Raw genomic sequence first — 15,660 nt, forward strand, 5'->3', positions numbered from 1 at the left:
TTAGTTCCAAAAAAAGATCTGTAGACGTAACACTAGGTCACCCATTTATTGGCTTCTGTAAAAAAGTTTGAAGAAACCTTAATGAATGTGCATAGGAAGAAAAACTTTAGCCTGGCACTAGCATGCTAATCTCCCTGGACAGGCTTTTTCCTTAATGAGAGTGCTGATCCATTTTCCATTACAGATGAGAGCCAGAAACATAGTGTTTCTCTACAATACACACATAAAAAGAGAGATATTGTGTGTCTCATTTAGCCTTAGGTCTATGAATGAATCAATGCTATGTACACACTTTCATTTTTAGTATTTTAAGCTGACATTGAACATTCTGTCAGCATTCCACTGGTGTCATACACACAAACATAAGATTCATCTTTTAATTGGGAGCACAACTCTTTTGGTTGTCGAGATCCACGAGCAGTGTGCGTCTGATGTTTTGTGTTCACATAGTTTTGTTTTCTTGAGCATGTCGCAGTGACTATGTAAATGAGGGATTTTATGTTACATGCTTATTTACATAGCCAGGCTGGCATACATTATGGTCTAAAAAAAACTGTCAGAACAATGTTCATATTATTAATGTATAGATAATATTGCAAATATTATAAATAAAAGAACATTTATTTTTTAAAGTAAAATAAATACATATATAAGTTTGGGGTCTGTAAGAAGTCTCTTATGCTCACCCAGGCTGCATTTATTTGAAACAGTAATTTTGTGAAATATTATTACAATTTAAAAGAATTGTTTTCTGAATGCAAAGCTGAATTTTCAGCATCATTACTCCAGTCTTCAGTGTCACATGATCCTTCAGAAATTATTCTGATATGCTGATTTGGTGCTCAAGTAACATTTATTATTATTATTATCAATGTTGAAAACGTTGTTGTTGTACTGCTTAATTTTTTTTGTTTAAACAGCATTTATTTAAAATATACATATTTTTGTAAAAAAAATTATTTACTGTCACTTATGATGAGTTTAAGTTTTTCCTTTTTTCTTTAAAAATGCATTATACTTTTTTTTATAAATTCTTGTATAGTGTGACTGTACAGGGCTTTTCTCTGTTTATGCATGAATAAAATCAAGATGTCTTATTTTACAACATTATAAATTCCTTACGTAATAGAAAAAAAGAATGGCAAATTATTTTGACACATTTAGAGTCTTTGCTCAGCCTTAAAGAAGAAAAATATATAATTTTTGACACCAGAAAGTCAAAAGGTGAACTTTGAATTGTTACTTTCTTTTATAAAAATGGTTCACCATGTTCATGGAGAATTTTAGTATCATATGGTGTAACATTATTCATGGAAAAATGTTTTCAAAGCACTTATGTTATGTGCCAGAGGGGATGTTATGAGGCTGACAGCAATGTGCATGCATTGTATTTCCATAATTGTGTCTGGGCCTAAAGATTTTATTTTTCGCTTCAAGTGCATGAAAACTGTATCTAAAGTAAAGATGGATTGGCTTTTAATCTGTCTGTTTGCCTCTCACCAACCTTTCTCTTTCCCTCTTTCAGTGTTATTCAGAGGCTCTGGCGTGATGTCAGACCCGGGCGAGTCAGATGATAGAGAGCTGAGGCCCATAGACTTCATCCAGCTTCAGCAGTACATTGACTGTGAGTCTGTGATGCCCACACATCCCTCCCACTCTCACTAAATGCTCGGCATCATTACAAACCATGAGTCACTCTCAGTTCTTAAGTGCGAAATGACACTGTATTCTAAGGGTCAAAAAAACATGCCAGTCGTGTGCATCCAAGACGTCTGTGAGCCCGGTTTACTTACAGTTTTTCACTTGCTTAAATATCTGATACATGCAACTAGTGGTGGAAAAGACTGATTTGACTTGATTTGATTTGATTGACACCATTCAAATATTTATAATGTCACTAAAATGATGTGATTATTAAAAAGAAAACGTGCAAAAATTCACTTTGATAAAAATGAACATTACGTTTCTCATTAACATCTCTAATTTAAAGAGGCCTTGATTTTGTTTTTGGGGTCTACTAGAGTAGTTTTAATGCTTGAATGTTCAAAAACACATAATTTTTTTAACATATTTTACATTGTTGCAGCACCTCTCATCCCAGTCTGTCAGTAACGCTTTGTTTTGTGCTCTATGAAGCCCCTCCTTCCAAAAAGCACAATGTGCTCTGATTGGTCGGGCCACGAGTGTTTAGGGTGCCATATGGGACAGGGCCTAATGCAACTCATTCAGGCCTTTTTTTTTTCATATACCTTGGGCAGAAATTATTTAAATGAGGGATATTGTGACATATATGTCCCCAGAAGAAAACTCAAGACTATAAAAGAGGCGTTACATGGAGAGAAAGTGCTTATAGAGAATTACTCCCTTTAGGATTTTGTGCTTTGTAAGTTTGCAGGTAAAACAACACATTACACACTAAATAAAGTTGAAAATGTAAAAAAGCTAAATAGGTCCTCTTTAATGGAGCCTGAAAAGTTTGATATGTTGATATTATAGAATAATTCAGTATTATTATTCAGCAGTATTATTAATAATGTTAAAGGCTCATTGTTACAATGCAGTTCGTTTTCATGTAGGCCTTCTTAATATATTGGATAAAATATAAAAATCACTGATATTTTGGTTTGAGTGATGTGACCAGCTTCTACAAAGAAAAACTAGCAATTTACTAAGAAATAAAAGCAGGGCTGCCAACTCTCACGCAATTGACACTTTTCGTACGCTCTCACACCACACACGCAGAGAAAAATTGCGAAACAAAGAGGACACTGAGACCGACAGACAAGACGCTCATATCAGGTTACTTTTGATATGAAACAAATTCTCTGCTCTCAAATTATGTCAATTTTATTACGAAATCCAAACAATAAATACCGTTTGGCACTTGTTAGTGACGTGACAGATCGCTGTAGCGCCTCAGTTCAAGCTGCACGTGAACCGATCATCACTCTTTACTACTAATTAATAAACACGAATGAACAATAGGTGTTGAAAGATACAGTACAACTTACCGAAATACATAATATCGATCAATCAGTGTTATTCAACCGCGGAAAGAGGTCAGTAAAACCTGTCACATAACGTTACATTTACCTCAGGAAAGCCATTTAATGACCATAGCACGTTAGTTGGCTAGAATAATTAGTATTTTGCTAAATATGTGCACTATATTACTTGTTTATTATAGTTTTACTTATTTTACTTTTACTTTATATATCATTAAAATATTATAACGTTGTTATTATAATAAAAACCTTATTATATTTAATTATTTGAGTTACTATTTTTTACTGTTAATAATAATAATAATAATAACCAGCTGACAGGGCTCTCAAATGTTTACAGCATTAGGTGAGATTTGTTTTCTTGAGAAAAATTATCAAGATAGATATTATAGGTATTATAAATACCTAATATCTATCCAAATGAATCTATATTGAATCAAGATCGGTATCAAATCACAAGAATCAGTCATTGTACCATGTAAACATTGTACATGTTGTCACTAAACTTAATACAATTCTGTTCAGTTACCAAATGTTTTGATAATAATAATACACTTTTTTTTTTTTGTGTGTGTGTGTTTTTTTTATATCCCCCCTTTCCACAATTCTCACTCCATGCTAAACTCAAAACTTGGCAGCCCTGATAAAAGTGTTTTTGTACCTCGTTTGGTAGTATGTGGAGTTAGCAATGCCAAGGTCATGGGTTGAATTCCCAGAGAACTCAATATATATATATATATATATACAAACTATAATATATTTTTATTTTAAAATCTGCATTTAAAAAATGTGCATGAAAGAATAATTTTGATAGCATTTTTTGAATGGCGATCAATAAAGTAATATAGTTTTTGCAGTCATGTCCTGTAGTTACAGCATCTGACCAGCATGGGCTAACATGCTAATGCTAAGCAGCCAAACTTTGGTGTCTCCATGCGTCTCATGCATGATTGAGGGATTTTAAAATAGTATGGTGTTGTAGGTATTTGCCTAAGTATGTACTGAGTTTCTGCTTAGCTTATTTGTCATGCAGAGTTGATGCAGATACAGTTCATTAAAAGGTGTGATGTCTGTGGTTCATTGTGCCAAAATGTCATCTTGTCCATTTCTTTTTTCTTTTTATGTCTTTCTCTCCTTCTCTGCCCCCTCCCACTCGCCCTTTCTATCTCTCTGCAGACTGCAGTCTTAAAGTAAAAGATGTGTTAAAGGAATTCAATGCAGATGGCAGGTTAGCCAAGTACAGACACGGAGAGGTGAGTGAACTGGCTGCCAGCGGCACACTGTCAGCACTCTGCTTTTACAGCATCTTAGTCCAATTGCCCATGAACAGATCCATCCATCTCTGTAATGTAAATCACTTCACGTCTGGTCAAGCATATCAGAGCTCATCCGCTGGATGGTTCAACATGTACCTGCTTAGTTAGTGAGTGTTTTGTTTACCTCAGTACTGATTTAAGTGGCGTTTTCCCACACAAAACTTTCTGCCATGATGGTAAGGTGTTGTGGGTGGTTGCCAGGACACTATTTTTCTGCAGTTCAGTGTTGCTTTGTGTTTACTAAGGTATCTGGGTGACCAGAGTCAAATTTCACTTTTCTAACTTAATGTTGCTGTTTGAGCATAAACAACATCTGCAAAGTTACGACGCTCAAAGTTCAAAGCAAAGGGAGATATTTTCTTTTAAAGAAATAGCTTTTTAAGGACTATAACAAAGGGACTACACGAGCTTCCTCCCGGGTTAGTGACATCACAAACCCTAAAATTTACATAAATCCCACCCCCGGAACACAATTTATAGATTATCAAGACAGAATATGCTAATCAATGACTATAAGATAACTACACATTAGCTACATAAGTTCATCAACTAACCATTCAGAAATGTTGTCTACATGTTGTCAACTCTTCTTGAGTCTCTCCATCTTTCTGGTTCCGGTTTGAACACAAAAGGCTAAAAGTTTGTAAAATATTCAGTGCATGTCTGTGTGAGGTAAAAGGACACAAGTTGTTGTAGCTCCGCCCTCTGTGCCGGGAGCAGCAGCTCATTTGCATTTAGGGACACACAAAAACGGTGCGTTTTTGCTCACCCTCAGAAAATTACAACTTTAACATGCTATATAAAAATATCTGTGGGGTATTTTGAGCTAAATACATGCACACTCTGGGGACAGAGATTTCTTTTACATCTTGTGAAAAGGGCATTATACCACCCCTTTAAATTAATAACATGGTCAAAACTTTACTGAAGAAAAAACTGTGACACATTCATCTACATGCCTTCAGCCCTCTGATTGATAGTTTTTTTTATATATATATATAAGTAAAAAATCAAATATGAGAGAGAATTGAATATGATACACCAGGCTTTTGTGAGGAACATTTATTTGATCTCCCAATCATCAAAATATTGCATTGAATTATGTTTTGCTCCTCACAATAAAAACTACAGAGTTTTGATCATAAAACTTTCAAGCATTAAAATATCATCTTACTAAAATATATTATTGGGAGATACAGTGACAACTGATATTTATATGCATTTTATGCAGGTAGTCTTGTATACCGTTATAAATAGCTCATTGATTTACATTCCAAGCTATTTTAATCTTAATTTTTGACCTTATAGATAACAGCATCTGTGCCAAATTGCATATCTTTGCTCAGTTTGGGCCTTTGAATAAATAATAATAAGTGTGAGCTCCATATTCTCATATTGGCCATAAAAGCCTGATGTATCAAAAATGATACAGCACATACAAAATATATGCCAACTTTTTTATTATTATTTTTATTTTTAGATTTTGTCTTAAGGTTCAATAAACTGTTCATCCTTGTCCAGAGCATGAAGAGCTATGCGCCCTAACCCTAAGTTTAATGGTTCTAATGACATTTGTAATAGATAAACAACAGGAAGTGCAGTGTAAAACGGGAAGACTTTGCTCAGAAGTCGTGGAATTGTGTCTCTAAAAGATTTGCTATTCAGACATGCTCATATGACAAAGATTTGTTCAGTATACCTGATCTGTGCACTAGTTTTTCAGCTGAGTGTGTGCTGACTTGGCTCTCAAACACTTTAAATCAATGTATAAGAGTTTCGTTTCAGTAAATGATGTGTTTGTCTCATTCTGAGCTTTATATTTTGCTTGTTTTGGGGGACTAAAACAAAGTAAACACTGAATTATGTCATGGAAATCTTATGTACTGTATGTCAAAGTGGGGAGATAGTACTCCAGATAGAACAGCAGTATCCGGAGGCATTTTAAGTTTGAATACATTTTGCTGTTTTTTTTTTTTTCTTCTGTGTTAAGAACTAGGACAGGAACAGCAGGCACTGTTAGTAGAACTAGGATTAGGTTTGTAGTGCAGAATCTAATTGGATCTCAATTACATCCCCTTGAGAGGGTTATAGATAATTTTATGACTTTATAAGTTTCCAATAATGTGTACCTTTTGAATGATCACCAGAATATGAATTATAAAAAAGCCTATTGTTCATAATGATCTATCTTCTTCATATTCTCAGTGCATTGATGAGGAAGGTTTCCGGCTCTTCCTGAAGACATATTTGGAGGTGGAGGACTTCCCAACAAATCTGTGCCAGCGGCTATTCAAATCCTTCCAGAACTCAGAGTCGGCAAAATCAGATGAAAACAGTGGGTCATGTATAGGCTTTTTTATATGTACATGTCCATACGGATATACACTACCGTTCAAAAATTTGGGGTCAGTTATTTTTTGTAATAACCTTTATTCAGGAAGGCTGGACTGGCCATCTGTCCAGGGTGCTTTTCCCTGCCTCTGGTCTGAGAAACTGGGATATGCTCCAGCCCTATGACCTTAGAAGGTCATGTAAGGAATAGAGAGAGAGAAAGAGAGAGAGAGAGAGAGATTCAGCAAGGATGCATTCAATTAAATAATTTTAAAAAGGGACTAAACATATTTATAATGTTTTAAATTAAAACTTTTTTTTAAACTTTCCATTCATCAAATAATCCTGAAAAAAAGAAAGAAAATCACAGTTTCCACAAAAATATTAAGCAGTTTCTTGAGCAGCTAATCAGCATATTAGAATGATTTCTGAAGGATATCATGACACTGAAGACTGGAGTAATGATGCTGAAATTTCAGCTTTGCCATCTATTGAAATTATAAATTAAAATATATTAAAAATAGAAAACAGTTGTTTGAGATTGCAATCATATTTCACAATATTACTCTTTTTAGTGTAGTTTTGATCAGATAAATGCAGGCTGGGTAAAAATAAGAAAATCTTACTGACGCCAAACTTTTGAACGATACTGTACGTGTATAAACAAATATGTATGTGAATTAACAGAATTGGTTGCATTACTGGGAATCATGTTTATTTATTTGAACCCTTTTTATCATAGTTTGATTTTTAAATGAATTTTTAATGCTATTAGTTCATTTAAAAAAATTAACTGTCACATCAGGAATTATTCTTGGTAACACTTTATTTTACAGTGTCCTTGTTACATATGTTACATGTACTTACCATAGTAATAACAGTAAATTATGCATAATTACATGCAACTAACCCTCAACCAAACCCTAATCCTCCCCTAACTCTATAGTAAGTGCATGTAGTTGCTTAATATTACTTAAATATGTAATTACACTGTAACAATTACACCTTAAAATAAAGTGTAACCCTTTATTTTAAGATGACGTAGGTACACATTACTACATGTACTTACTGTAGTGATCACAGTAATTTATGCAGAATTAAAAGTAACTAACCCTAAACGTAACTCAATAACAAGTACAATGTAACTATGTCACCTTTAAATAAAGTGAAACCTTATTCTTTTACTCTAACGCTTAAAAAGCCCTGTTTAAAATAATCAAACCAATGAAATAAACAATTTCTTGTATTGTGAATATATATCTTTGTTTCTCTCTAAGGGGAAGTCTTTCTGAAGGATGTATCCTGTTATTTCTCTCTCCTGGAAGATGGGCAGCCCAGGGACAAACTGGAATGTAAATCTCAATTATTATTATTTTTTCCACTTCAAATATTTAATGATTGTTGACAACTTTGCAATACGTGGCCATGTTTTTCCCTTCACAGTTGCCTTTAGACTCTATGACAGAGATGGCAACGGTGTTCTGGACAGTTCGGTGGGTGGTCTTATAGCCTGAAATATAATCCACTTCCAATTCTTCATTATGTAACTTAATCATTGTGCTCAAATTGCATCTTTTGGTAATATCTGTAACCAGTCATGTTTCCGTGAAACAGGAAGTGGACCGCATTATTGCCCAGATGATGCATGCAGCAGATTACCTTGGTTGGGATGTGTCTGAACTGAGGCCTGTGAGTTGTATTTTGTTTGTGTGTGTGTAAAATTTCCCAAGAAGAAGTGAAATGCCTATGCGCTCAACATGACTTTTTCCATCTTAACCACACCCTGTTGAAGGGACATTCCTCCCTCATATAGCGTGAATCAACTTGTCATGGAGCAAAATAAGAAAGGGGAAAAAATTATCTGACAAGATGTTTGCATAATGTTGCTCCTTATGATTCAAATGATTCCCTGAGGTGAACATTTAGTTACATCATGTACATGTTACAACAGAAATGCACTTTGCGATTGTTCTCAGGTGCTGAAGGATATGATGACAGCAATTGACGCAGATAGCAGTGGAACGGTGTCATTACAGGAATGGGTGGAGGGGGGGATGAATAACGTCCCGCTACTGGTTTTACTGGGACTGAAGGTAGGAAAACACAAGTACAGATTCTCACACAGTTTCAGATGCAAAGTCATAGAGCTGCGGTGCTATTTTTGGAGTGTACAAGACTATTCCTCAGATTACACTGCTCAGAAGGACTGGCAAAAGGGAACAGAGAAAACAATGTAAAAATTTAGTTGATGTATGTATTTATTGCGCTCTTTCTAGCCGAGGACACATCCGATTCTGTTGTGTCTCTCAGCCTCACAATAGCGTAACAAAGGTCTGCTGACTTTGCACTAGTTAAGACTTAAGAGTCAGTTACACTTCTAACACATGCTTTGCTTGCATGCACGCACACACTTATTTGCACGACCACATGAACATTAGCAGTATTTTTCATTTTATATTTCATTTAATTTTTATTTAAATTTGTAATTTATTTGATTCATTTCATTTGATTTATTTATTATGTTTAATTTGATTTATCATCATATTAAAATGATTTCTAAAGGATCATGTTTAATCAATTTATTTTAACCCTGGTGCAACAGTGACACTTCTAACACAAGCTTGCATGCATACCCGCTTATATGCGCAACCGAATCACATTAGCAGTATTTTTTTATTTTCATTTAAAACTTTAAGAATTTGTCAGTGATAACCCCATATTGATTTTTTCTATTAATCAAAATATTGCAGCACATGCCTGTGGTGGTTCCCAACCAGAAGGAAACAAAAATATACTAGCAGTGTGCTATGCAAAACAGAATTCCCATGCATCTCAGTAGCACGCCATGCGTAGGATCTACTTTACATAACATCTCACTAAAATAAGCATGCATCTAAAGAAGGCATATATTCAGAATATCCCTGACATGCATCTCTCAACACAAGCCAGTTGACAGCTTTAAAATGCAAGTTCAAGCTGGCATCCAGCAAGTAAGGCTAGAGCAGTAGCTGGCTTCACACTTCACGCCAAGACTCCTGTCTGTCCACACTGTGCCAGTGCATGACCTGGAGACCAGCCACAGAGTTAACTGCCATGACTAAATACATCTTAATACAATAAAAACCAATTTTCAACCCTTAAATTCTAAGCTAATGTCACTTTCACACTAGAAATGTATATAAGTGTAATTCACAGTTAAACCACATACACAGTCAATGCGGAAGTTGCGATTACAAGAAATTTGTTGTTAAGACCAACGGTCACAGTCAGCTACTCATAGATCACATAGATTATTTTATTCACAGAAGGGCTAACATGAATTTAGTCGTCCTAAACTCATATTCCCAACTGTCTTGCGTTTGTGATCCAGAGCTTTGCGACCATGTATCAAAGCCAGGGACTTCCCCATGTGCTATTTCTACCTGCCCAAGCGATGCACGAGGGCTATGCTGAGCCATTGGGCACAGTTAAAGCTTAGCTGTGTGGGCTACAGTTTCTGACCTCCTGTTCAGCCGCCTGAAGTTCCCGCCTGAGTCATACAAACCAATAATATGATGAATTATTAATAATTCTCTGATGTGACTGCATGAGTCAGTGTCCTTAGCCCACCCTAACCACCTCCAGCTGGCCATTGAATTCATAAAAAAAAAATTGCCAGTAGGTGTAAGATAAGGAAGCAATGTGAAATAAACAAGACAACACTCATGTGAGTCACTGAAAGTGGTAAAAAACCCTTTCCACTGATTATCATTTTATTTACGATTATGTCGTCATCTGTACCTTTAATAGATGAGTACTTTTCATCTTATTAAAATAAAAAATGGCAAAAAAACACCAAAAAGCATCAGAGTAGTTCATGTGACTCATGTGCTTTAATTCAAGTCTTCCGAAGTCATACGATAGCATTGAGTAAGGATTTACAAAATGTTCCATCCAGAGTAAGCTACGACTAGTTCATTGAGTTGAACTCAAGAACCGAATCTGTGAATAAATGAGCCGATTCTTTTCATTGAACCCAATGATCCTTTTCACAAATCAAACAGATTAGTTCATGAATCACAAATTGTTCATGAATCGTGACTTATAGTGACATTTTGCGGAAAGCAGATTTCTGTTGGTCAACGTGGCGAACCTGCATGTTGCGAAATCTGTGTGGGGAAAACTTTTGCCCTCATGTGAAATTCTCCATCGTACAGATTCCTATTGAAATGACTGGATTTTACTCATGAAACTTCACTGAATTTGAATATGAGTTAGTGTTTTCATACCTTTTATTGACTCGTTCACAGTGATTCTCAGGTTAACAGTTCACTGAAGAGGATAATATCATATCATATCATCAATAATGACTTCAATTCGGAAGACCTGGAACTTTTGTAGTGTTTTTGTTGTAATTTCTTGAACTATCATTGCTATACTTTTAAAGTGTGATTTTTATGAATTAATTTTTTTTATTTAAAAAAAATTAAAAAAATTGCTCCACAGAAGAAAGTCAATCATGCAGGTTTGAAATGACATGAGAGTGAGTGAATTATGACAGAGTTAAAAATGTTGGGTAAACTTTACCTTGTCATGAGGCTATATATGTCATAGCTGTTTCTTTACCTTTTTTACCTTGTATCTACAGTAACACTCTGGTTAGAGGCACATTAAAGAATATAAAGCGTTAGCCTCATAAAAACATATTTGATTTAGATTATCAAGAAAAACATAACCTGTTCCCTAACATTACATTTTTCCGCTTTCCCAAGATGACCCAAAGAGACGGCCAGCACCTGTGGAGGATGAAACATTTCAACAAGCCTGTGTACTGCAACGTCTGTCAGAATATGTTGCTGGGGCTCCGCAAACAGGGTCTCTGCTGCACCTGTGAGTGGAATTCTGGGTAATTTGCAAGAAATGTTCACAGATTGTTTTGCAAATGTAATCAATATTTCCAGACTGCCAATAAAATGTTTAATTGTAACAACTAAAATGCTTAAATTGTTAAGATACAGTCCAGAAATCCAATGTGTATTGTGGTTTATATATCTAGTGAATCATATGTTTAGTTCTGATCAGTTTGGTATGACAACCATTTGCTATCATACACAGGCTGCAAATACACAGTCCATGGCCGCTGTGCCAATAAAAACCCGGCTCCTTGCACCCGCACATATGTGATGTCAAAGAAAGAGACAGGGGTAAGCACAAGCTCTTTTCTTTTCTTTTCTTTTTTTAATTTAACTTAAAACCAATATATTATAGTATATAATATATAGTAATATGCATACAGCATAAAAAAAATGCACAAAACCCTTTCGTGGTACCTTATATATTATATACCTTATATATGTTATATATTAAGAAAATTATAAAATTATTTATAATTAATTATAAAAACCTTTACTAAAATAAAACGAACAAAAAAAATTTGAATACATTATTTAATAACAAGAAATAAAAAAATAATAAATTTTAATAAGTACATCTAGGATTGTCTAGGATTATTAGGATTATGAATTCTATCCATGCAAAATTGTGAGAACGTGAACGATGCTCGGGACAGTTGAGGGGCCAGTGCTGCATTGTCACGAAAGTTTAAGCCTTGCCATTTTAAATATTCAAGCTCAAGAAGACGCGAAAGAGAACTCAGTTCGTTACTGTGCGCAAACATCAGAAGCGCGCGCCCAAGTATCCCCGTCTCAGGCGTGTACCTGAGCCCATTCCGAATACTGAATTTAGTTCTCTTTCACGTCGTCTTTCTCTTGATCAGACATATTCAAATGATGTCATTGCCCGTCTTGACACGTATCCTTGTAAACATAGTCAGTTATGTCTTAAGTGAACGTAAACAGTTGAGAAATCAAATGCATAACAGTATATTGGATCTGTGTATTAGCTCTTAAAGTGACAGCAGCCTAATATTCCTGCTGCTGTCTGTGTTTTTAATGTTAATCAAACAACAAAAGACAAAGAACAGTCACTTTTTTCTCTTGACTGAATAACTGTTTATAACTTTAATAAGGATTTATCTGTTTCATGGCTGGTAAAAAAAAAAAATGCCGGTAAATTTTCTTAAATCACTGTTTTTTTCCAACTGTGAACATTATCCAGGTCATGTGATGAGGCAGCCTCACTAAGGTCCTTTTCTCGTAAATCCGACATATTGGGCCTAGTGGAGAAGGGACCCTCCCCAAGCATCTCCTATAAGCTTCTTTCTTTAGTGCTGCCATCAAGTGGACACTGGAAATGTAAACAGCATATGTGCATCTCATTTGTTTGTATGCAGATTGCGACCCATGACTGGGTGAGTGGAAACTGTGATTCTGGGAAGTGTGACCGGTGTCAGAAGAAGATCAAGAGTTTGCACGGCCTTACTGGGAAACGCTGTGTCTGGTGTCACTCCTTGGTGAGATTGGGACTTTCTGAAAAACTACTCTACATTACACAGTTTCTGAAAACCATTATATGATAAGAGATTAAAGTGCTGTTAGGTAAAAAAAAACAAAAAAAACACTGTGTAAAATATCTCTCTCAATATCAGAAGTAGAATGTGCATCCACATAAAGCAGGTCAGTTTGTCATTTTCACTCTGACTCATAATTTTTCATTACTTTTTACCGTCCTAATTTAGAGACATGATGAGTGTGCAACCCAGGAACCCTTCGAATGCGATTGTGGCCCTTTCAGAGATCATATCTTACCACCATGGGCAATTTATCCCGTCATCAAGGTAATGCAAACAAAAGTCTCTGGAAGAAAATTCCATGGATGCACATGGCAAGATTTGCAGCTGTACTATACAGCAAAATACACTCATTTACTACTTATTAATTCGTTTAATAGTAGGCCAGTGGTTTTCAACCAGGGGCCGGGGCTTAATATGTGTTTTTGTTTGTAGATCATCAATGATATTCTGTACACCTTTAACTGGTCATAATGTTTTGGCTCATCAGTGTATATAGATTAATAATATATAATAATATAATTCTGATAATATTTTATTACAAAGTGTGAATATGTAATTTTTGAAAATGAATATGTTTTAATATGAATATGAATATGTTTTATTACTTTGAATAGTGTGTTGGACAGTGGTGGCAAAAAGGTTCAAAAGGCAAAAAAAAGGTAGAGAACCACTGTGCTAGACTGTTTTTACCAAAGCGAAATCCAAGACTTCCAAAAATGGATTAAAAATATGTTCCTGGTTTAGAAAATAAATACTGCCTGCAAAGCTCCGTGGCTGCACAACAACACCATTTGATTATACTGAAAACAACATGAAGATAGTTAAAAGATTAAAGATCGGCTTACATAGAAAACATTAAACACAGATTATTTGTGATTCTCCATTGTACCTTTTGTTCTGTGTTTCCTCACATAGGAGAGGCAAAACTGCGTAAAGAACAGCTGCGCATTTTCAGGTGATGACAGTGACCACAACACTACACCTGATGGACAGGTACTACAGGTAAGACACAGCATGGACAGTCTTTTATGTTTCTGCTATCTTACCATGCAGAGACAAGAGGGACTGAATGATGGCAGTGAAACTAAACACAACTTCCTGTCCCCAAACAGATAAACCCAATTCCTAACACTCATCCTCTTTTGGTGTTTGTGAATCCTAAAAGCGGCGGTAAACAGGGAGAAAGGTGAGAATACTTCCATCCATCAATCCATCCATCCATCGTTATCTAATTGCCTATGTGTGTTAGATATGTGTATTGCACTATTTTTAATCACTAAATATGTGTTTTTACAGAATCCTTCGGAAATTCCAATACTTGTTGAATCCTCGGCAGGTTTATAACCTTTCCAGTGGTGGGCCAGGTCCGGGGTAAGGGGAATTCACTACCATTTTTAGCTTACATGAATATTTATTTGTGCCCTGCATCCGTTTGGTTGAACTTCTAGAAAACAAAACTATTAAAAATGGACTAAAGATGAAAAATGCATGATATCATCCACATTTTAGTTTTATAGATGTGGATGGTCTTAAATTAACTGGAGCTTGAAGAAGCTCAAAGTGGTAATCTATATGATCTTCTGTTTCCAAACCAGGTTATGTTTCTTCAGAGATCTGCCGAACTTTAGAATATTAGTTTGTGGAGGTGATGGTACAGTGGGCTGGATCCTGGACGCTATAGGTTGGAAACTAAATCAAACATACTTCCTGTGACACCACTGTGTAATGCTCTCATTTCCTTTATAACCAACTGTTCTTTTCAATTCCTCAAAGATAAAGCCAACCTGCCAGTGCGCCCCCCAGTGGCCGTGCTTCCTCTTGGCACAGGAAATGATCTTGCACGCTGTCTTCGATGGGGCGGAGGTGAGGACAGAAGCTGAATTTGAAACTTGAACATGTGCCTATATGTTTATATTTAGTGTCTCTCACGGTTATGATGCTGTAGGTTATGACGGGATGGATCTGGGCCGGATCCTGAAGGACATTGAGGGCAGTTCTGTGGTGCAGATGGATCGCTGGAGCGTACAGGTCACCCTGGAGGACAGTAAGGAGAGAGGTGATCCTGTTCCCTACGAAATCATCAACAACTATTTCTCCATTGGAGTGGTAAGACACATACAGTACAGCATTCATCTGAAATCGTCTAATGCATTATCTTTTAGGTAGTTTCAAGACCCTCATTTTCTTTCTGTGCTTTTCCTGCCAATATAATTATATTTGTTAAAAAAAAATTCTCTCTGTGTTGGCTGTGTCTGGAACAGGATGCCTCCATTGCTCACCGCTTCCACACCATGAGGGAGAAACATCCACAGAAGTTTAACAGCAGGTGAGCATGTCACACACTAAACCTATTTCTTTACAAAAATAATATTTTTTTGTAAAATATTTCTATATTTCCTATTTCTTTTCCTATTTTCTTAAAAATAATATGAATAATATACACAAAATCCATCACCTAATTTAAGTAGTTATGATGAGTTACAAAAATAACTCAGTCTTGGCCTTTTATAATTATGCTGTGTTTGTAAATGCAGACCATTTAATCCATTAAAATGCA

The 15,660-nt window shown here is 35.6% G+C and overlaps 1 protein-coding gene across 1 annotated transcript in view; it reads left to right on the plus strand.

Annotated features, from left to right (window-relative positions):
• The window catches only part of dgkaa (diacylglycerol kinase, alpha a), a 30,232-nt gene that overhangs the window by 10,569 nt on the left and 4,003 nt on the right, over nt 1–15,660 (plus strand). The window contains exons 2-19 of the mRNA XM_082146379.1: nt 1,526–1,624; nt 4,182–4,258; nt 6,527–6,656; nt 7,930–8,004; nt 8,096–8,145; nt 8,267–8,341; nt 8,629–8,745; nt 11,404–11,521; nt 11,747–11,835; nt 12,924–13,043; nt 13,269–13,367; nt 14,019–14,105; nt 14,216–14,289; nt 14,400–14,474; nt 14,699–14,784; nt 14,877–14,966; nt 15,049–15,209; nt 15,365–15,429. Coding sequence (XP_082002505.1) covers nt 1,549–1,624; nt 4,182–4,258; nt 6,527–6,656; nt 7,930–8,004; nt 8,096–8,145; nt 8,267–8,341; nt 8,629–8,745; nt 11,404–11,521; nt 11,747–11,835; nt 12,924–13,043; nt 13,269–13,367; nt 14,019–14,105; nt 14,216–14,289; nt 14,400–14,474; nt 14,699–14,784; nt 14,877–14,966; nt 15,049–15,209; nt 15,365–15,429 — 1,664 coding nt within the window. The 5' untranslated portion in view covers nt 1,526–1,548. The remainder of the gene's footprint in view (nt 1–1,525; nt 1,625–4,181; nt 4,259–6,526; nt 6,657–7,929; nt 8,005–8,095; nt 8,146–8,266; nt 8,342–8,628; nt 8,746–11,403; nt 11,522–11,746; nt 11,836–12,923; nt 13,044–13,268; nt 13,368–14,018; nt 14,106–14,215; nt 14,290–14,399; nt 14,475–14,698; nt 14,785–14,876; nt 14,967–15,048; nt 15,210–15,364; nt 15,430–15,660) is intronic.

Source organism: Leuciscus leuciscus, assembly GCF_965113295.1.
Source record: "Leuciscus leuciscus genome assembly, chromosome: 18".
Classification (NCBI taxonomy): domain Eukaryota; kingdom Metazoa; phylum Chordata; class Actinopteri; order Cypriniformes; family Leuciscidae; genus Leuciscus; species Leuciscus leuciscus.